Source organism: Megascapheus bottae, chromosome 26 (assembly GCF_031878675.1).
Source record: "Megascapheus bottae isolate mThoBot1 chromosome 26, mThoBot2.hap1, whole genome shotgun sequence".
Classification (NCBI taxonomy): domain Eukaryota; kingdom Metazoa; phylum Chordata; class Mammalia; order Rodentia; family Geomyidae; genus Megascapheus; species Megascapheus bottae.
Window position 1 is genome coordinate 7,373,193 of NC_143534.1, and position 20,733 is coordinate 7,393,925.

A 20,733-nucleotide genomic window follows, 5' to 3' on the forward strand; every position below is an offset into this window, starting at 1 on the left:
GTCGAATTTCTGGAAGGAGGAATTTTATGGGGTAGAGGAATGAAAAGGGAATAATACTGACATCAAACCATCACCCACATATCAGGCTCTCAGCCCAGTCCATAGCAACACCCCCAATGGAGAACCCACAGCGTCTCCTCGCCCCTGGTGTGGACCTGGGGACTCTTCTCCCCCCACCCCCCTCTTCCCTCCCCGGTTCTCAGCCCTGTTTTTTTCCAGGGCGGCTGCAGAAGCCGGAGCGCCACTAGGGGATGCAGTGGCTCAAAGGACCGAGCCGGGCCGCAGAGGTTGGAGCCCGCCAGCGGGCCAATTGCGGCCCGGCCACCAGCCTCGCCCGCTGATTGGTCATCACCTGGCCACGCCCATCCAAAGCCACGCCCCTTCCACGAGGCGCCTGGGAGACGCGCTCCTTTAGCCTGGAGCTACGCCCCGGGCCGACTGCGGTGCGGAGTCCCGCAGAGCCGGGGAGGTTTCCAGGAGGAGGAGGAGGGGGACGGGGGGGGGTGGGGAAGGGTGATGCGGTAGAGGGGTCGTGTGCCCGAGCTGGGGGAGAAATGCCGAGAGCCCGAGTAAGTAGGGGGCTCTCTGGAAAAAGTTCTGCCCCGGGGGAGCTTGGTGAAGTTGTGCTCCGGGAGACCTGTGCATCCAGACCCCCCCCCCCCGCCCCGTCCGTCACCACTGTCGCTCGGGTCACCAGCACGCAGGTCGATGACAAATATTAGGGCTGGAAGAACAACTGCAACAGCTGAGGCGTTTTCACCCGAGCGTCTCGTGGAAGCCCAAGCCCGGGGGAGGGGGGGGCGGGCGGGAAGCGGGAGCCACACGTACGCCCGCGTCCCAAGGCACAAATCCCTTTGGCCCGATTCCTCAGCTTCTTAGGAAATTGGCCCAAGAGGAAAACCTTCAAACACCTGGCCAGGAACCATCCCCCCCCACCCCCATCACTTTGAACGGCACGTAGCCCTAACCCGCTGCAGACACCTCGGGTTGAATAGCAGAATAACAACGACACTAATACTTAATACGAAAAAAAAACACCGAGTCTGCCGATTAAAAAGAAAAGTCTGAGGAAGGAGGCCTGTGGGTCGAAATTAACTTTATGAATGGAGAGCGGGCAGGTTCCGTCCACCCGGCCCCGGTGAATCGGTTTTGCACAAGGCTATATTTAAAGGGCCAGAGCGCGGATTCCCTCCTGCCCGGGCTCCCCCCCACCACACCTCCCCACCATCCCCCCACTACCCCGCCCCAAACCCCAGTTGGCCTCGCCCACCCTGCCCGCGGCCCCTCCGCCCGCGGCCGCCCTCCTCGGCGCCCCTTTCCGGTCAGTGGAGGGGTGGGAGGAGGGGCGGCAGGGTGCGGGGGGGGGGGGAGGTGAAGTCCTGGAGCGGGTTTGGGTTGCAGTTTCCTTGTGCCGGGGATCCAGTCCCCTCCTGCCTGCGCCAGGCTCCTCCCCCTCGGCGCGGATGACACTAGAACCTCCTTAAGTTGCGTCGCGCCACAGCTGTCTGCGAACACTGAGCTGCCTGGCGCCGACTTGATACTTTGAGAAAGAATGCATTCCCTGTAAAAAAAAATACTGAGAGAGGGAGAGAGAGAGACGGAGAGAGGGAGGAGAGACGAAGAGAGAGAGGAGAGACGGAGAGAGCGAGGCAGAGCGAGCTCCACGATCTGACCGGGCAGGTCACACTCCTCCTCCTCCTCCTCCGCGTCCTCTCCCAGCTCCTCGCTACCCAGGTTGGTACTGTGACTTTTTACTTTTTTTTTTTTTTTTTGGTAAAGTTTGATTTTCCTCCCCTCTTCCTTGGGGAGGGGGAGACTTAATTTAAAACTCAGCTCTTCTCTTTTTTGGGGTGGTGGTGGTGGTGATCGTTTCTAGTGGCTGGAAGGAAGGTCCCGGGACCAGTGTGTCCCCCCAGGGAGGGACTGGTGTCCCCGAAGCGGCCGCCTCCCCGCAGCGCGGGGCTCCCCGCGGAGGTGCCGGGGCCCGGGGTGTCTCTCCAGCTGGGGTCTCGGCGCGCGCGCGCCTGTGCGGGTCCGGGGTGCGCCGAGGCGGGGCGGGGGGGGCGGCGTTTCCTTCCAGAGACTCAGGTGTCCCGAAGTCCTCGCCGGTTCATCCGCATCTCCCCTTCTCTCCCCCGCAGGTGACCCGGGGACCAGCCGTCTCTGCGCGCTGCGGAGCCCCGGGGACGGAGGAGCCTGATTTTCAGATTCCCAGCGTCCTCGCCTCCCCTCTGAGGCTGCTGAATCTAGTTTGTGGATCCCCCCCCCTTTCTTTTCCTCTCTTTCTTTCTTTTTTATTTTATTTTTGCCAAGCTATCATTCAAAGTCCCCCCTCTCTCCTTCCCCAATCCTTTCATTTGCTCACCTTTCCTTCCCAGACCTTTTTTCCCCCCTTCTTCCCACTGAAAGCCAACTGTAAGCGACCTCGGGGCGCCCCCCGACGGGCTGCGTCCGCGGACCTCCCAGGCCGATCGCCCTCCCTCCCCGCGCGCGGGGTCCCGGCCCGAGCGCAGCCGAGGCCATGGAGGTGACGGCGGATCAACCGCGCTGGGTGAGCCACCACCACCCCGCCGTCCTCAACGGGCAGCACCCGGACACGCACCACCCGGGCCTCGGCCACTCCTACATGGATCCCGCGCAGTACCCGCTGCCCGAAGAAGTGGATGTGCTTTTTAACATCGACGGTCAAGGCAACCACGTCCCGTCCTACTACGGAAACTCGGTCCGGGCCACGGTGCAGAGATACCCTCCGACCCACCACGGTGAGTCCGCCCGCCCGGGAGACGCGCGCCCGGGCCTCGCCCGCCGCGCTCACTCGCTCGGCTGGGGTCGGGGAGAGGGGCCGGGCGGGACGCCAGGCTGAGACCCAGCGACAGCTCCCCCGAGTGCTGTGACGGGAAAGAAAAAAAAGAAAGAAAGAAAAGAAATCGGAGCCCGGAAATGGGCGCAGAAGGCGTCTCCGTGCTTGCAAGAGTGTGTTCTGAGGAAAGCAAAAGGGGTCCGAGCAGGCGCCTCTCCAGCCCGGGGTCCCGGCCGCCTGGCGCTCACCTGGCGGGCGCCGGGCGCGGCTGCAGGTTAGGGAGCAGGGGGGCCCCGGGAGGTCGGGGACGCGGGGGGCCGGGCAGCCGGCGCCGGCCAGGCCGGCCCGGAGCAGCAGCCCTTCCCCCGCGGCCATCTCCCGGTGGGTCATCCTAGGGGGGCTTCTGCTCGCGCCCCGCAGACGGTCTGCCCCAGAGATGTAGTTATGCTTTATTTCACCGCCCCCCAAAGCCGGAGCATCGGGGTTCTGACGCCGATCTCCGCGTCCCCTTCGGGGGACAGGATTTCTGGGGCCTGTCGGGGTCTAGGAGTTGAGACTTCTTACTGGCCCTTCAGTCAGAGAGGTGTCAGGGCGCCCGATTCCCGCCTGCACAGAAATCTCCAAGCTCACGGCTGCGGTCCCGGCCTACAGCCGCGGTCCCTTTAGGCTCTCATCTAAGATGTAGAGGTGGAAGCCGTCGTTTCTTTTTAGGTAGGAGCGATATGCCCATTGCTTTCCTCACCTGTTTCACCTGAAGAGTTCTGAAATGTTTATGGGGGGAAAAAAAGAGACATAATGAAGCCCAATCTTGAGGTAGTAAGGGGGCAAAACTGGAAGTTTGTTCGCAAAGGGGGAATTGAAAAATAATAATAAAAAAAAAGCACTTGCAAAAATATCCAGGGAGAAACAAGAAGAGGTGGTCTGTTGTGATTGCCTTGCTCAAGAGTTGCCTCTGGCTGACAGTCGTGACACAGCCTCTTCCTGGAGCTGCGAGCAGGCGTCCTCTGCCCTGCGCCAGCCCTGTTTGGTTTGCAACAGTACTGTCTGCAGATGGGGCGCCCATTTTGCCCAAGCTCTGCGGATTGGCAGTGAAGTGGAAATGAGATAGATGCAGGTTTAATATTACTTACAATACTACTTCCTGTATAATGTGAGTCTTAGCTCTTGCTCTTTCTTCAGAGAACTCCACATCCCCCGCCATTCTCCTCCCCTTCCTCTGCCCTGTCTTAAGATGTTTAGTTTCAGTATTGTTTTTGATGATTGACTAGAAGAACGTCAAATTGTGAGGCAGGTAGATTCAAAGATCAATAAGAGTGTGGATTTATTTTTTTTTCACTTAAACCTACTCTTCTCCGAGAGAGTGTAGTCTTGTGCAAGTTATGGCTACTTTAAAGCTTGGGTGTTTTCTAAACGAAGGCTAAACATACTGGGGTCTGAGTCACGGTTATTGAAAATAGACACATGAACTGGAATTTGGTGTCTCAGGTGAAAATTTATATATTGTCCTTAAAGAACTGTAGCTTTGAAGGCTACTCGGGGGACTGTGTTTTAATTTCTTCCCCTGTAAGATTGGAGAGAGTGAGAAAAACTATCTAAAAAAAAAATACCACCCAGGATCCCCATGTTGGGAAACCTTTTTCTCAAGAGCTTGGGCAATGCAGCGATCCTTGCAAATTTTATTTCAGGCGTTTGGAAGTTGTTGGCCTTACTGATTTTGAGCCAGAACTGCATTTCAGGGTTTCCAATCTTCCTCCCCAAGTCTGGGCCTAGGGGCCTCTCCGTAGGGCTGGTGGAGGGAATTCTGCCATTGAGCCCTGCTGTGGCCCAGCGCTTCCACTCTCATCATTCACAGCTGACTCTCTTATCGGGCTGGCTGGGATTAAGTCTGGGGTGGTTGGAGGGTGGGAGGGGGACGACGACGACGACTCGGGTCCATTGAAAGAAACCAATAAATCAAGTCAGATTCTATAAGGAGGGCCCTGGGGAGTGTGATTTAGAACTTGTATGCGGAGAGGCCAAATAAGCTCAGAGCCCTTTCCCAGCCTTTCGTGACACCCCTGCCCTGCCAGGTACAGGCCTTCAGCTGTGCAAAATTTGGTGACCCCTCTGTGGGGATGGGCACATGGGCCAAAGTGTGCAGGCCAGCTACGCCAGGCATTGGGGAGCAGGCCTGGGCCTAGATTTGGGGTCCGGGAGGCTGGGGAGGGGGAGCGCAGGGGAGGATCGCAGGTGTGCGCGCGTCTCACAGGTGTCTCTCCCCGCTTTCCCCGCACCCCGTGGCGCCGCAGGAAGCCAGGTGTGCCGCCCCCCGCTGCTGCACGGATCTCTGCCCTGGCTGGATGGCGGCAAGGCCCTGGGCAGCCACCACACCGCCTCGCCCTGGAACCTAAGCCCCTTCTCCAAGACTTCCATCCACCACGGCTCCCCGGGGCCGCTGTCCGTCTACCCCCCGGCCTCCTCCTCGTCGCTGGCGGCGGGTCACTCCAGCCCGCACCTCTTCACCTTCCCGCCCACCCCACCGAAGGACGTCTCCCCGGACCCGTCGCTGTCCACCCCGGGGTCCGCCGGCTCGTCCGCCCGGCAGGACGAGAAAGAGTGCCTCAAGTACCAGGTGCCGCTGCCCGACAGCATGAAGCTGGAGGCCCCGCACGCCCGCGGCGGCGTGAGCGCCCTCGGGGGCGCGTCGTCCTCGGCGCACCACGCCATCACCACCTACCCGCCCTACGTGCCCGAGTACGGCTCGGGACTCTTCCCGCCCAGCAGCCTGCTCGGGGGCTCCCCCACGGGCTTCGGGTGCAAGTCCAGGCCCAAGGCGCGGTCCAGCACAGGTAGGAGCCGCCGCCCTCTCCCCACCGGGGGCCGGGGGTGGTGGTGGAGGGGGAAGAAAGCTGGGGAAGAAAGCGGGGGGGGGGTCTTCCTAGCTTCCCCACCCACCTCTTTCCTGCCTTGGAGAGGGGAAGGGGGGTCTGCTCCAAGGCATTCCCTCCCCACTCCCACCCCCCAACCAGCCCCCAGTGAGCTGGGAAAGGCTGGTGAAAAATAAAAACCCAGGCAGTGCCTTCTCCTGCGGGTCGCAGGGCCTCTGGGTTCTGCTCATAACCTTTACGCAGTTTCCAAGACCAAATGGAAGCCCCCCTGCTCCAGCCCCCCGGAATAAATCCGGAGTGTTTAAAGCTAAAATGAAACCTCCTCAAACCTAAACAAACACAGGTCCCTCCTGTAGACCTCTTTGGCCTCTGTCAGTCTGGCTGCTCCTGGCTGGTCAGCTCAAAGAGGGACAGTGGGTGGCTAGCAGAGGAGTGTGTGTGTGTGTGTGTGTGTGTGTGTGTGTGTGTGTGTGTGTGTGTGTGTGTGTGTGTGAGATTTGGGGAAGGAGAACCCAGCAAAAGCAGCTCGCTTTGTTGGGAGGAAAAGTCACTCAGCTAAACTTAGGGGGACAGGATGGAGATGCAGGAGTTGAATGAAAATCCAGTTTTGCACAGGGTCCCGCGTCTCACCTACGGTGTATTTATAAGCCCTCAGTGCCAGCTTGGGCTGCATTCCTCTGCTGGTAGGAAGCAGTGGAGGTGGCAAAAGATTCTTCAGGTGTGCGTTTCTGTGTCCTCCTCTGCTTTAGTCTCTTTCCAGCACTCAAACCCTGTCTGGAAGCTGCTTCAGACATGAATCTTATTAGCGTAGTTGCTTGCCTCCAATCATTTATTTAGTTGTTGGTTTATTTATTTTTGCCTTCAAAATAAGATAGTGATGATCCATCATCAGTCCTCTTTTCTGATGGAAGCAAATGAGTTAAAAAGAGAGACAGGGATTCCCAGAGATGAGACTGAACAGTAATTTTAGATATGATTTTGTGGAGATTTTTTTTCTGTCCTCTGAGGTGTGTTCATTTCAGATACTCATTTCTAGTCTCTGACCCACTCCAACGGCTCCCTTCCCACCCACACATCCCATTAAAAAAAAATGACCGGTGAAAAATCACTTGCCTTTTTAAGAGTCTGGAAACTGTGCCTGTCCCTAAAACCGGGGTTTGGTGAACTTCAGAGGGAGGGGTCTAGGAGCCCCCGTGACCATAAGATCAGTTTTCAGATTGGTTTTTTTTTTTCCTTCCTCTTCTTCTTCCAGGGTGACATTTACTCTGACTGCCTGAGCAGGACTGTCTCTATTTAGTTGATATGTTTTAGCTAATCCAATTATTTTCAGACTGCTGCACGCGACAGTTGCATTGTTTATCCTGAGCTAGGAACTTTAATAGAGTCCGGATGCGGTTAGGCTGACAGCAAAACTCAGACCTGCATGTTCAGTACATGAAAGTAGGCAGGAGGGAGAGGGAGGTAGGCTAGCTGGTGCAGTCAAATAAAGAAAGACAGAAGAAAGAGAAAAGGCAGGCAGGACCTGAGCCTTCCTTGGCAGGGAATGGGTTTTGGGGGTGGAGGACTGAAGAAAAATGGGGGGGAGTGGGGGGGGTACAGTCAGCTCTGACCCACACAACAGAGGGCTAAAATCACTGAGCAAGCTTGACTGTTTTGAGGTTGCCATGGATTAAAAAAAAAGTTCTCTTTCCTGGTAAGGCGAGGAGGTTGAGGGGTGATCGTGGTCTCTGAGGTCTGCTCGGTGGTTGTAGGAAGGGTGGGGACGCGAACAGAGCGACTTTTCCAAAGGACTCTGTTCTCTTTGCCCTCGTTTCTGCCTATCCCTTTGACTGTGCACTTTCTGGACGGTGCACTTTCTGGCTCCAGTTTAGTCTGTTTCCTTCTCTTATTTATCCCCCCCACCCTCACTGAAGACAGTGAACTTGGAGTGGAAGGCGGTAGGCAGCTGGAGTTTCCCTAAACCAAGGCTATGCATAGATGTATGCCTGCTGAAGTTTGTTCGGTGGAGGGGAGAGGAAGCCATTGAAATTTGGGTCTCTACTTCCTCCTTCATATTGCTTTCTCACAATCACAAAACCCAAGAGCAGCAGTACACCTGGCCAGAGAGGGAGCTGGGACTTTTTGGAGTGAGGTGGGGAAGGTTCCAGAAGCCCTTAGTATGCTTAGGGTAGACTGATGAGACTTCTTTGTTGTGGAAGGGATTTTTTGATATTTTCTCTGTCTGTCTCTGTCTCTCCATCTTCTTTCCTTCCTTCCTTCCTTCCTTCCTTCCTTCCTTCCTTCCTTCCTTCCCTTCCCTTCCCTTCCCTTCCCTTCCCTTCTTTCCTTCTTCCCTCCTTCCCTCCTTCCTTCCAAATGCAGCTACTGAAGGCGTCGTAGAAGAGGGGGTTGTTAGGTTAGGTTTGTATCTGAGTTTCTGGGCGACTGTTGAAGCTGTGGTTAGGGCACCTATTGCTTTTTCACCTCTGAGCTTTCAGTGCTGGGATCTATCTTTACAAAAGATAAAGCCCTTATCTCCACCCCTCCCCCCAAGGGCCAATTCTCAGCTCTCCTGACCACTACAGGCATGTTTCTCTACTATGTTAAAGAAAAAAAAATACCCCTTCACATCCCAGTGTCTGGGGTTCCATCCAAACCCTAAGAGGCATTTGAGAACGGCTGTTGAATGTCAAGAGGCCTCACAGCTCTGTGGTTCTTGTCACCTAAGACAGAGGTGTCAGCCTGAGCTGCTGGTGGCGGGCAGGGGGCGAGAAGGGAGGAAGCCAGGAAGCAGGAAAGAGTGAGGGCCTCCATTAGGAAAACTGGCTGAGTGCTGAAGTCACAGACTAGGAGCACGGAGTTAGACAGGAGAAAAGAAAAGCCCACAGAAGGCAATCGCAAACTCGCCGAGTGAATCAAGACAGAAAATTGCTCTAGTGTGCAGAGCCCCTGCCAACGAGCAACCGTTGCTTTGAAAAGGAAGCTGTCATCTCCCTCCCGCTTGACAAAGGAAAGGAAATCAGCCCGCGAGGAACCCTCTGCCAGGGTGCCTCGTTGCTGCACTGAACCGCGGTGGCCAGGCCATCCTGCTCTTTGGCTGCTGTGGATGGTGTATGAAGTGTGGACCCAGTAGGCCTCTCCTGCCCCGTCCCCAGAGTCCACACAGGGAAAGGATTGGTGTGATAACTATCTGACCTGCATGAGGAGGGGCCAGGACAACCCCAGCCAGGCCAGACCTGCTGTCCCCAGCCCTTGGGGCAGCAGGCCCACCTCTCCTCAGGACCCCCGGCCTGCAGCCTCCAGGCCCAGGCAGCTGCTGGCGTCTCTGTCTCTCGCCCACTCATACTTTCCTCTTTCCTTCACGCCTCCTCCATGTTCAGTCTGCCACATCCCTCAGACTTTTGACCCCGAATGAAAAGGGGCTTGGCTAGCATGATGCACTCAAGCCTTGTTAGAGAACTTAAAATACGACCCAGTGCTTAGAAAAGTACCTTTGTGCCTCCACACGCAAGGTTTTTATATATTTTCCCAAAGATCTAGGACATGGAAGATAGATGCTATGCTAAGAAGCGTTTGAGTTTTAGAGAGGGTGAGAAAATATTCCTCTGCAAAATAGTTTTTGTTTTTTTATCAAACAAGAAAAAAAAATGGAGTCAAGTAATGACAGACCACTGGGAAAGATGGTAGACTTTACTTGGGACCCGGGAGCTGACTGAAGTCTCATGATTGTTAGGCAAGCACTCTGCTATTTAAACTCTGCCTCCCATACTCCCTTCATCCGCCAAGGTTGGTAACTTTCCTGTAGAACTTCTGCAGCAAGGCCACAGGTGTTGCTGCTTGCCCCTAGTTCTCTCATTTTTTTGATCCGGGGACTTTCCAAAGGGCTGAGCTGCTAAGGCAGGCTTTTTCCTTTTAGGGGAGTCCAAGTGCCTTGTGGTCTTTTGGGTGTCTCTCCCTACTCCAGCTTTCCTGCTAGGCCCATGTTAATTGGTTTACTCTCTCAAGACAGAGCAATCTTTAGGGCTCAGTTTTCTTCCCTGTCTCCCTCCCGATACTTGGGCCTGCCTCCATAGGAGACGAACCTGAGTTGTGCAGTTTTCTTGTGTAGGGAATTAGGGTCCTAGTTCTTTCTAGGAAATTCCTTATCCCCCCCCCCCCAAAAAAAAAGGCAGAGGAGATTCTCCTGAAAAGCATGCTCCTTTTCCTCTTATATAAGTCATTAAAAAAAATCTAGCAAACTCACCTGGGTGTCCATAATAGTAATTTAAAAGTGTCTTCCAGCAAAGTGTCTTCAGGGAAGTGAATCCTGGGTGATCTTGAGTCTCAGTTCTGAGAATGAATGCAACAAGAAAACCCCAGCCACATAGTGTTTTCCTATTTATTTATTTGCGTTTGTGGCAACAGAGAAATTGCAGGTAGGATGTGGCCAGTGAACTGCTCTACACCCTGGCCTTGGCTAACTTGCTAGTGTAGTACTCTTCAGCTTCATTTCATCCTGTCTTCCCTGTCCTTTCCCCCACTACTCTTCTTCCCTTCTCTGGGATTCCTGTCTGAAGTTTGGTACTGTCTTTCTCTCTAGCAACCTCTGTCTGGGCAGGCTAGGGCTTTCGTTTACCCTCCACCCCTTCTACTCCTGACTGGAAAGCTCTAGTATTTTCTAGAGAGAGACGCTTCAGGTTTTAATTGGTTATGTTGGCACTAGAGACATTCACAATTTCATTTGGCTGTAAAATCTAAAGCTGTGGTGACTTAAATCAATCAGTCAATTGATCAGTCTGTACATCTATTTATTATCTCTATATCTAGCTGGCCACTGATAATCTTTCCTTTTTCCTCCATTCTGCTCTTCATTATTTAATCAATCTCTATAGACAGACACAGTGATGATAACAGGTCACCTTTGTTTTTCTTTCTTTTCGTTTGAGGGAGATGAAACACATGTTTTGCTCTTGCCACTGTCTGTTCAGGGCTCAGGATTTTTCTCAAGTTGAGATCAGCCTTTTTCTTTTTTATTCCGTGCCTAGTCCTTCCCCATTAAGTCCAGGGGGCAGAGAACAAGGCTCTGTCTGTGGTGGTTCATGCATTTGCCATGTCTTTGGATGAGATCTTTGGACTGCTTATGTCATGATTCCCCGCAAATTTAGGTCACGTAGAATGACTTGGGGATGTGTTGTGTGTGTGGGGGGGGGGAAGGAAAAAGAAAGATTTGAGATGTTTTTCTTTTTCCCCTGCCTAATTCCACATGTGGTCTTCCATTAGTGACTTATCTGTGGTCTTGTTTCCAGAAGGCAGGGAGTGTGTGAACTGCGGAGCAACGTCCACCCCACTGTGGCGGCGAGATGGCACGGGACACTACCTTTGCAATGCCTGTGGGCTCTACCACAAAATGAATGGACAAAACCGGCCCCTCATCAAGCCCAAGCGAAGGCTGGTAAGTTCTCCTTAGAGGCCTGACCTGACCTCCCTCGCATAGCTGTGTGTGTGTGTGTGTGTGTGTGTGGTGTGTGTGTGTGTGTGTGTGTGTCCATCCGTCCGTCCGCCCGTCTGTCTGTCCGTCCGTCCGTCCGTCCGTCCGTCCGTCCCATGTCCTCTCTCCACGAGAGTAGCTTTGAACGGGAAATTGGCAGGGCAGCTCAAGACCATGTCAGCTTAGGACAGCTTTCCTCTTCCTCTTTCTCCTCCTCTTGTTTTCTCTCCCTTTCCTTCCTCTCCTGTCTTCTCCTTTTCTTTTCTTTCCTTTCCTTTTCACTGATTTCACCCCCACCACTTCAAGTTAGGTGTTCAGAAAAACGGTTTGTTTTCTTTCCTTCATCATTCTTACTTCTCAAATTTTAGTATGCTCACTTCTTAAAATCAACGCCTAAGATCTACTTTTTAGTAGAATAATTGTGCCTAGAAGGACACACATAACTGATCTAAAATGCATTGGTTGTCACTATCAAAGACAGAGAGTTCATATGAAGATGGAACCATCCAGAACATGTTCTGGAAGTAGGAAGAGTGGGCTCTGAGAAAGTAACTGTAGACTGAAGGCTGTGAGCGCATCTCTTTGGTGGGTTTAAGGATGGATGGGCTCAATCAAGCAGATTACAGAAGCAAAAGACTCATTGCACTTCTTTCTGCTTTTTGGTCTTAGGAATTGATGACTTAGGGGGCAAACATTTTTATGATTCCTGTCTTGCATTTTGGAAAGATAAGGCCTAGCGTTGGATCTTATTTTCTCTTTGAACTTCCTTCCTTCCTTCCTTCCTTCCTTCCTTCCTTCCTTCCTTCCTTTCCCCTTCTCTCTCTTTAAACTACTTAATCATTGGGAATACTTGGCAAAGTGTGGTATTGTCAAGCACTTATAAGGACGTGTTTGTTTCTAGGGCTTGTCTTTGGAGCCATAGGCCAGATTGCATAGTGAATAAGTAACAGAGACAAATAAAAGTAGGCTTGGTAGATGGCAACTAACTAACCACAGTCAAGAGATCGAATGGTGTGGTGTTAAAGCTACCAAGTGGAAAAGGGAGGCAGGGAGTTCCCCCCACAGATGAATGGATGAACTGGCATCCATCAGATTCTAAGATGGGAGGGAAAACTCCCTTGACAACCTCTGTATTCCTTTTAAAGCATTATTATTCACCTACCCATCAGACTCCAATGCAATTTAACACCTTTTGTCCCCCTCTGAAGAAAAAGGAAAAACTCCCTAGGGATGGAAATGCTCCTATGACTTCAATTTTTGGCACTTTGAATCTCTAGGCTTTTTTCTTTCTGATCTTTGCTCTCTTTTCCAACTTTCTCCACTTCCCTCCCCCTTACTTTACCTCATACAATTTGGGTGTTGTTTTTTCTTTCCTTTCTCTCAAGTGCAAGGCTAACTTCCTAGGAAAGAGCTGCCGGATATCTGAGCACTAGAGATAACTCATAAACAACAACGTAGCCTCTCTAACCTAAACATCAAGATGTTTGGATGGATCAGAACAAGAAATGATTGAGGGGGGAAAAATGGCTGGAGGTGTTACCACAAAATGAATGTGATCGCACCACAAAAGAATGTTCTGAATCACTCAAAACCTGGCCTTCGTGAAAAAAGAGAAAAGATAGAACGAAAACTAACAACACAAACTTCCCTGTTAAAATAAGCCACAATATAGCTATCGTTTTAATTTTTTGTATAGATACATATGTTTATTTATTAAGATGAAGGCACATGAAAGAGACAGAGGTATAAAAGTCTGCGATTATGGGGTGGAGGATGCTCAGGACTTTGACATTTTCTTCTGTCTGCAGACTGCAAAAGAGAGTTCTAGTTCCAGTTTATATCATTTTGTCCTCACTTGTCTTTCAGAGGAAATCTTTACAATGCTGAGTAATTGCTTTTAATTCTAGAGCTTGTTGGTTGTTACATGTAAGCTATATTTTCTGTCTTAATCATCTAACGTGATAAGGTGTTTTTAGTTCCATTAAATTCATATACGATAAAGAAACATTCTGAAGACACAGAGTTGTTACCCTTTCCCCTCATTAGATGTGTTTGACTTTTGAACATTTCTTCCTTTTATTTATTTATCATTTTAATCACACACATACACATGTGGTTAGACTTTTTGTGATATCCGCATGCATCGAATGCTGAATAAATGAATTCAGGACACAGAAGAGATAACTAGAGGCAAGATCTGTAGATAGCTAGGATTGTCATGTATCTCACCACCAGCAAAAGGCTGAACAGCTGCTTTATTAACATGCTCTGCTCCTGCTAGCAAACCCACTAGTGTGGCTTTGAGAGTCCTAGAGACTACATAGTACAGAAGTCAATCTCAGCATGCCTGTTCTTAATGGTACTTTTCAATATATTGCAAAGGATTACGTACTGAATCTAGTTGTTTGGAGCTAAATTTCACTAGTTGGCATTTTATGTTTGTGTTATGCATTCACATTTGTTGGGATAGGCAATTTGGGTATCTGAGTAGATATTACTGTGCTGAGTAATATCTGAGTAGATATTACTGTGTGAATGTTTCTCCCAAAGAGAAAGAAACAACCATAGCAAGAAGATAATAATCACACAGAACACAGTTGTCCAAAAATTATTAAGTATTGGTTCTGTGCAACATTTTCCTCATTAGAGTGAATAAGGAAAATAAGACATTAGATAACAAAAACTAGGGCCTTCTCCAGCCTGATCTGTCTTTAATTTCTCGTTGTTTTGAATATAGAAAAGAAAAAAAGTACTTAAGCCAGAGATCTGCTGTTTGATATTCATAGAACATATCTGTAGAATGATAGCCACTCTGAAAGGGAGGGAGTTAGTTTAGTGAATTTAAAATTAACTCTGGACTTGGCCATATCTAGCCATTTTATGTATTTGTTTAAGCTCTGTGATTAATGAAATAATGAATACTGTGATTAATGAAAAAAATTGCCAGGAACCTTGTGTTTGTTCCATGTTCTTAGAATCGTATCAGATTTTTCGCTCCTTTTTTGTTCTTTCCAATCTTTGATGTTGGAGATGGAGCATACTAAGCAAGTAGTATACCATTTAGTTATACTTCCAGTCTTCATACTAGAAGCTTCTGGTTCATAGGTAAAAGATGAAATGAATTCTCTCTCCTTTTCTTGCCATTTTCTTCAATAACAGGAGTAGGAATATTGCAGCCAAAGTTCTTTTTACGAGAAGGAGGAAAGGAGCTTGTGGGAAGTGATGGAGCTCCATTTTCTTTCCTCAGTTTTGAGCTTTTATTTAAAGTATGCACATTGAAAGTAGCTGTCTCATGTGTGTTTAAATTAAATGCATCAAAATAGTGAAAGAAATATCTCCCTATTAGGGGGGGACAAAGAAAAAAGAAAAGTAGTAGTATAGCCAATGAATTTAAATTCAAATTTTGGCCTTGACACTTCTCTCCTTGGAAAATAACAAATGGGAAGTACCTAACTTCACAAAGGTGACATAAAATGACAGCAAGATGTGTGTGTGTGTGTGTGTGTGTGTGTGTGAGTGAGTGTGTGATCGAGAGAGAGAGAGAGAGAGAGAGAGAGAGAGAGAAATAGAGACAGAGAGTGTCTAGGATTCCTGCTGAATAGAACAAGCACTTGTTCTTTTTAGTTTGCCTCATCAAATGAAGGCCACCTACAGAAACTGAGGTTGGCTGTCCTAGGACAGTGAGCCTGCTATGTGAATTTAGAATGGCTGTACTTTGGACAGGTTTCGTGGACTTGGGCTGCCTTGCTCCGAAGTTATAGCTTGCCCGTACACAGGTGTCCTCTCAGAGAATGAAGACTCCCTGTGTCTTTCTCAACTTGTATCCTGACAGGGGCTTTCTGGGTGTAGATTTGCTTTTCTTTTGCTTTAGTGTGTCCTGATGGTTCCTACTTGTTTATTTGGATGTTGATATTCTTGGGAATTGTGTTTCAAGAAAAGACCTTCTGTGTGGGCCTCTGTTGAACAGCATAGCTGACACCAACATGAGTCATGTTAATTCAACATTATTACCCATAAGGAGGAGTCCTCTGCTGCATTGTGTGTGTGTGTGTGTGTGTGTGTGTGTGTGTGTGTGTGTGTGTGTATGAGGCGAGGCGGGGGTGACAGGGTGTAATACTGTTTTCAGGGCTTTCTGTTCTGTCTTAATTCTGCACTGGATAGAAGCTAAGTCTCGCCTGTTCCTACACCTTGTGGAACTGGGTGTATTTTTCTTCTTGGGGATGGATTGGGGGAATATTTATTATTACTCCCATTTGCTAGTTTCGATTTCAGTGATAGTTTCTGCCTCCCCCCCCCTTTCGCTTTTAAGACTTTTTCTTGGCTCTGACAACACATTGAACACTTCTTTTGGTGTTTCCTCCTTTCTCTCATGACCAGTCGGCAGCTAGAAGAGCAGGGACCTCGTGTGCCAACTGCCAGACCACAACCACCACCCTCTGGAGGAGGAATGCCAACGGGGACCCTGTCTGCAATGCCTGCGGGCTCTACTACAAGCTGCACAATGTAAGTTCCCTTGGGCCAGCCAGGACGGGCTCCATTTCGGACAAGGCCTTTTAAATAGCACCACTGCTGCTCTGCCCTGACACCTGTTGGATTGGTATCACCCTCTTTTGGGACCAGGGAATAGGCCTGTAATTCAGTTGATCAGATCAACTAGTAGGACCTACCCAGAGAACGCCTTTGCCTTGTGCAATCTTGCTAAGGTGGAAGGGATTACAGATGGAGAGAAACAACCCATTTTGTGGGTTGTTTCACCCGTGAGGCTAGCTAAAAGGGCTTTGTGGCTCTTATTTTGTTTTGTTGGTGGTAGAGCTTGAACTCAGGGTCTGGGCACTATTCCTGAGCTTTTCTCAAGACTTAGTGGTCTACTGTTTTGAGCCATAGCTCCACTTCTGGTTTCCTGGTGGTTAATTGGAGAAAAAAGTCTTAAGGATTTTGCTGCCTGGGCTAAACCGTAATCCTTAGATCTCAGCCTCCCGAGTAGCTAGGATTACAGGTGTGGTCACTGAAACCACTAGTTTTATTTTGGACGGGTAAAAAAAAAAATCTTGGCTAAATCTGTGTTGTGAATTTCAATGGATCTTCAGTTTACAAGATGTGAAATGAAAGGCGGAGAGATTTTGTCTGGAGTCTTTTTGTCCTAGACTGCTTTTCCCATGCAGAGAACCACAACCCAGTATGGTTTTGCCAGGGGACAGAGGCTGTTTGCTTTTCCTCCTATGCCATGCTAGATTACCAGGAAGATAATTGTTGGCAACTCTGGTTAAGCTGTCTTTGATAAACTTTTCCTAACACCCTCATCTCTTTTTTCATTTTTGGTGGTATAAAGGGGGTGGCATGATTCTCTGGGACCTTGTTAACTCCCTGGGGATATCATTGTGTCTCATCACCAGTGGTCTCATGGCCAGCCATGAGAAGGCTCCACTGTGCTGGAGCCTTCCGTTAGTCCTGTCTGATTTTTTTTCCCCTTGGATCCAAGGCTGTGTGTGATGTAGCCAGATGTATTTGCACATCAATCAAATCCTGGTTTCACTTGGAAGTTTGCTTGTCCATTGCAGTGGAGATAGAGGAAGACTTGTGATTAGGATTGGGGAATGTTGAGGCATTGGAGTTTATTAGCGCTCTAGTCCTGATATGAAGAGTTTCTCCGTGGCGTGCCCTCCCCCCCCCATGTCCTGAGGCTTTAACTCAGGGCCTTTCTTACTCAAGCCTGGTGCTGTTGGGTGTGAGCCACTTCCCCTTCCAAACTTTTCTGATGATTAACTAGAGAGATGTGTCTTACCATCTTTCTTGCCCAGGCCCATTTCAGACCAAGATTTTCAGATCTCAGCTTCCCTGAGTATCAGCGAGGATTCCACGCCTGAGCCACCAGCGCCAGTCTCCAGGTCTTTAGCTAGAAAGAGAGATAGACAAATAGCTCAGTAAACAGAAACTTCTTTACCTGAAAGTGTTTTCTTTTCCCCCACTCTCTTCTAGTTTGGCAGGGATTTGTCAAAGGAAGTTATTTAGGTATATTTAACAATAGGAGATAGCAATCTACTACTATTTTCATGGCCTCCAGTTCAGCCCCTGTAGACCTCTACACTGGGTTATGCTACCAGTTCTTATCTAGGAGTTTAGATAACTTCCTATCTCTGTATCAGCATATCTCTGTGGTATTGAGACTAGTTATCTGGGCTCGAGCAGCTCTCTGTAACTAGATATTATATGTTGATATCTGGCAGTGAGCATCTAGATATCAGCTCTAGGACCTTATCTAGACATGATCTCAGTGAAGACTTGATGTGGGTGGAGATTTTTGTCATCCTCTTTGTCTCGATGATAACGCAAGGAAACCCCTCAGTCATTTCTTTTGGCTGTGACCTCCCTTGACACTTCTGTTCCTATTCACCTCTCCTTCCTAGCTTAGGGGGGAAGTAAGGTCTCAGACACTGTGTGGGCCTCTGTCCCTTCTCAGGTGACCCCCCCGCCCAGTTCAAGGAAACTGTGTTTGCTGTGCTCTGCATCTTGGTCCTTCTTGGACTCCTCTTCTGTTTCACTGTCATTGTGTAGCTTCAGGGACAGCCAGATGGATCCTGGGGCAAGAGTAACTTCTTCCTCCACTCTGGAGAAGCCTGGGGTCAGAGGCAGGGGCGGGGGGGGGGGGGGGGGGGCAAGGATAGACATTTCCTCTTAGGAAATCAGGAAGAAGCAGGCTTCTGAGAGATACTCCTTGAGTTCCCTGGGTCATTTTGTTTTGGTAACAAGGCTAGATCCACCAATGGCTCTTTGTGAGGGTAAGTTGTCTGACTGTCTGGGATGACGCTTCTGTTTGCTTGGGTCAAGTAGCCATCCTGAGCTCTGGGTCCTTCAGCCCATGTATTTTAAAAAGAACCAACCAGGAGCTAGGAGTGTGGCCTAGTGGTAGAGTGCTTGCCTAGCATGCATAAAGAAGACCCAGGTTTGATTCCTCAGTACCACATACATAGAAAAGCCAGAAGTGATGTTGTGGCTCAAGTGATAGAGTGCTAGCCTTCAGAAAGCCCAAGAACCGTACTCAGTCCCCAGGACTGGCAAAAAAAAAAAAAAAACCCAACCAACCAGGTTTCCTCAAAGAGCAAATCTTTAGGATCTTGCTACTAGCTCTTTATTCTGAATCACACCCATGGTTGGTGGTTTTTAGGGTGAGGAGACATTCACCCTAACAAAGTGCTTTGGACCCAGTACTTCCTTGGACCCAGTACTTCCTGTTTGGTTGTCTAGGGGGAGTCAACCTAGGGAAAACTAGAAAATTCCAGCCTGTCTTTGCAAGATATCATTTTGTGGAGAAGCATGTTGTATTCAAATAGGCCTCAGAACGTACAAATTCCTGGGAGTGATGATTTTGATAACACATTGAGTTGTGAAAGGCTCAAGAGGAAGAGGGGTGACCAAAAACTCCTCTGCAAGAGACACAATCCCCTTTTCCAAGGAAGAGACTTAGGAGTCTACAAAACAGATGACGCTGGCAGTGTTTACAAGTCCTAGCATATGTGAACGTGTGTGTGTGTGTGTGTGTGTGTGTATGTGTGTGTGTGTGTGTATGTTTTTTTTTTCTTTCTTGTCAGATGAGTAGTCAAAATGGTATTTCCCTTTGGAAGGTTACTCAATCCCCTTTACTCTCAGGAACCATTCCAAGAAATTCTAAAGGAATAGAACAGGTTACCATACTTTAATTGCCTGGGAGACTGAGTCATTCTCACTGGTTCCCCGACTATGTAATATTCTCAGAGGAAAATTTTTCTTCTATGTAGCTGATATGGATGAGCAAAATGGTTAAGCTGTGCTTGAAGTATGTCACCTCTGGTCTCTGGTCTGTCAAAGTGACTGACAGACAATACCCCTTCCCTCCCTCAGACTCAGGTACCCAGGCCTCTGGGAACGATGAAGGAACAGGAGGGAGGAAAGAAGGTGGTTGACTGAACCAGAAATAGACTTCAGACTGGAGGAGGGAGGCGAGGGGCAGCCGGTGCCATTTCAGAGGCAGTTTAAAAAAAAGTAAAAAAAAAAAAAAATTGATCTTTGTTTAGATTAACAGACCCCTGACTATGAAGAAGGAAGGCATCCAGACCCGAAACCGAAAAATGTCTAGCAAATCCAAAAAGTGCAAAAAGGTGCATGACACGCTGGAGGACTTCCCCAAGAGCAGCTCGTTCAACCCTGCAGCCCTGTCCAGACACATGTCTTCCCTCAGCCACATCTCCCCCTTCAGCCACTCCAGCCACATGCTGACCACACCCACGCCCATGCACCCGCCCTCCGGCCTCTCCTTCGGACCTCACCATCCTTCCAGTATGGTCACTGCCATGGGTTAAGAGCGCAGCCCAGCTCCATGGGCACCCGTCTCTGAGCGCGTGCAAGAGTCCCTCCGACCCCTTCTACTTGCATTATTTTGCAGGAGCAGTATCATGAAGCCTAAGCCGCGGTGGATATATGTTTTTGGAAGGCAGAATGCAAACATGACTGTTTTGTCTCTTTTGCAAAGGAGCTCACGGTGGTGTCTGTGTTCTAACCACTGGATCTGGATCCCATCTGTGAATAAGCCATTCAGACTCATATTCCCTATTTAACAGGGTCCCTAGTGCTGTGAAGAGATTTTGCTGAACATTGCATATAACTTATATTGTAAGAAATACTGTTGTACATTTGAGGAAGACTTTATTGCACCTGGGTATCTGTAAGAAAGGCATGAAGGACGCCAAGAGTTTTAAGAAATATGGGGGAAAATAAAGTATGGAAATCAAGAAGAAACTAGATCTGATATTCTAATGGACAACTTGCCAGTTGTTTGATGCATTAAAAGAAAAAAAAAAGGAAAAAAAAGGAAAAAAAAAGGAAAAAAAAGATAAACGTTGTAGGCAAAAATCATTTGTTCAAAGCTATGGGGCCTCAGCGAAGGAAATCTCAGTTCTGGGCACACATGGAGGGCTTGGAGGGTCATTTCTAGGCCTCTTATGCTTTGTGAATAAGTCCCTGTAATTGTTGTTTGTATGTATAATTCAAAGCACCAAAATAAGAAAAGATGTAGATTTATTTCATCATATTATACAGACTGAATTGTTGTATAAATTTTATTTACTGCTAGTGTTAAGAACTGCTTTTTTTTTTTTTTTTTTTTTTGGTTTTCATGTTTCGCTTCTTTTTCAATTTTCAGTTGAATAAACTAGATTTATGTTCAGTTGACCTAAGGTGGTTGTGCTCTGGAGGGTTTATTTCCCATTTTGTTCTTTTTTGTTGTTGTTGTTCTTTTTTGGATGATATTTATTAAATAGCCGTATCAGTCTCCACCCTCACTTCTGCAGCCTGAGCTATGAGCTTATTGCAGCTTATGAGCATCTACCTACGTGCATGTCAGCAATCCCCAGCCCCCCGAAGCCAATGTCCTGAGATCAGCTCGCTTGGCTGTTAAGCCTCCTGCTCCCATTCTGTGTTAGTGATCATTGCCTTTAAACAGTCTGTTGGAATAATATTATATAAAAGAAAAAAAATAAAGTTAAAGTATTTTAAGACAACAAAACAACATCCTATTGAAGTGGTGGCTGAACTCATATGTAGAATCTGGTTTATAGAATCCAGCTAATTGGAAAACCAAAAACCAGACA

The 20,733-nt window shown here is 48.9% G+C and overlaps 1 protein-coding gene across 4 annotated transcripts; it reads left to right on the forward strand.

Moving 5' to 3' along the window:
• Positions 1–2,506: 2,506 nt before the first annotated feature.
• Gata3 (GATA binding protein 3) lies at positions 2,507–20,314 on the forward strand. 4 transcript variants are annotated; one of them, XM_090318873.1, is made up of 5 exons: positions 2,507–2,762; positions 5,089–5,628; positions 10,932–11,077; positions 15,491–15,616; positions 19,162–20,314. In XM_090318873.1, exons 1-5 carry the CDS (start codon positions 2,522–2,524, stop codon positions 19,444–19,446), a joined length of 1,338 nt encoding a protein of 445 aa, XP_090174999.1. In that variant the 5' UTR covers positions 2,507–2,521; the 3' UTR covers positions 19,447–20,314. The 4 variants fall into 4 exon arrangements, with proteins under 4 accessions (XP_090174999.1, XP_090175000.1, XP_090175001.1 ...); XM_090318874.1 differs by having other exon boundaries at positions 10,935–11,077; XM_090318875.1 differs by having other exon boundaries at positions 19,170–19,317.
• The last annotated feature ends 419 nt before the right edge of the window (positions 20,315–20,733 follow it).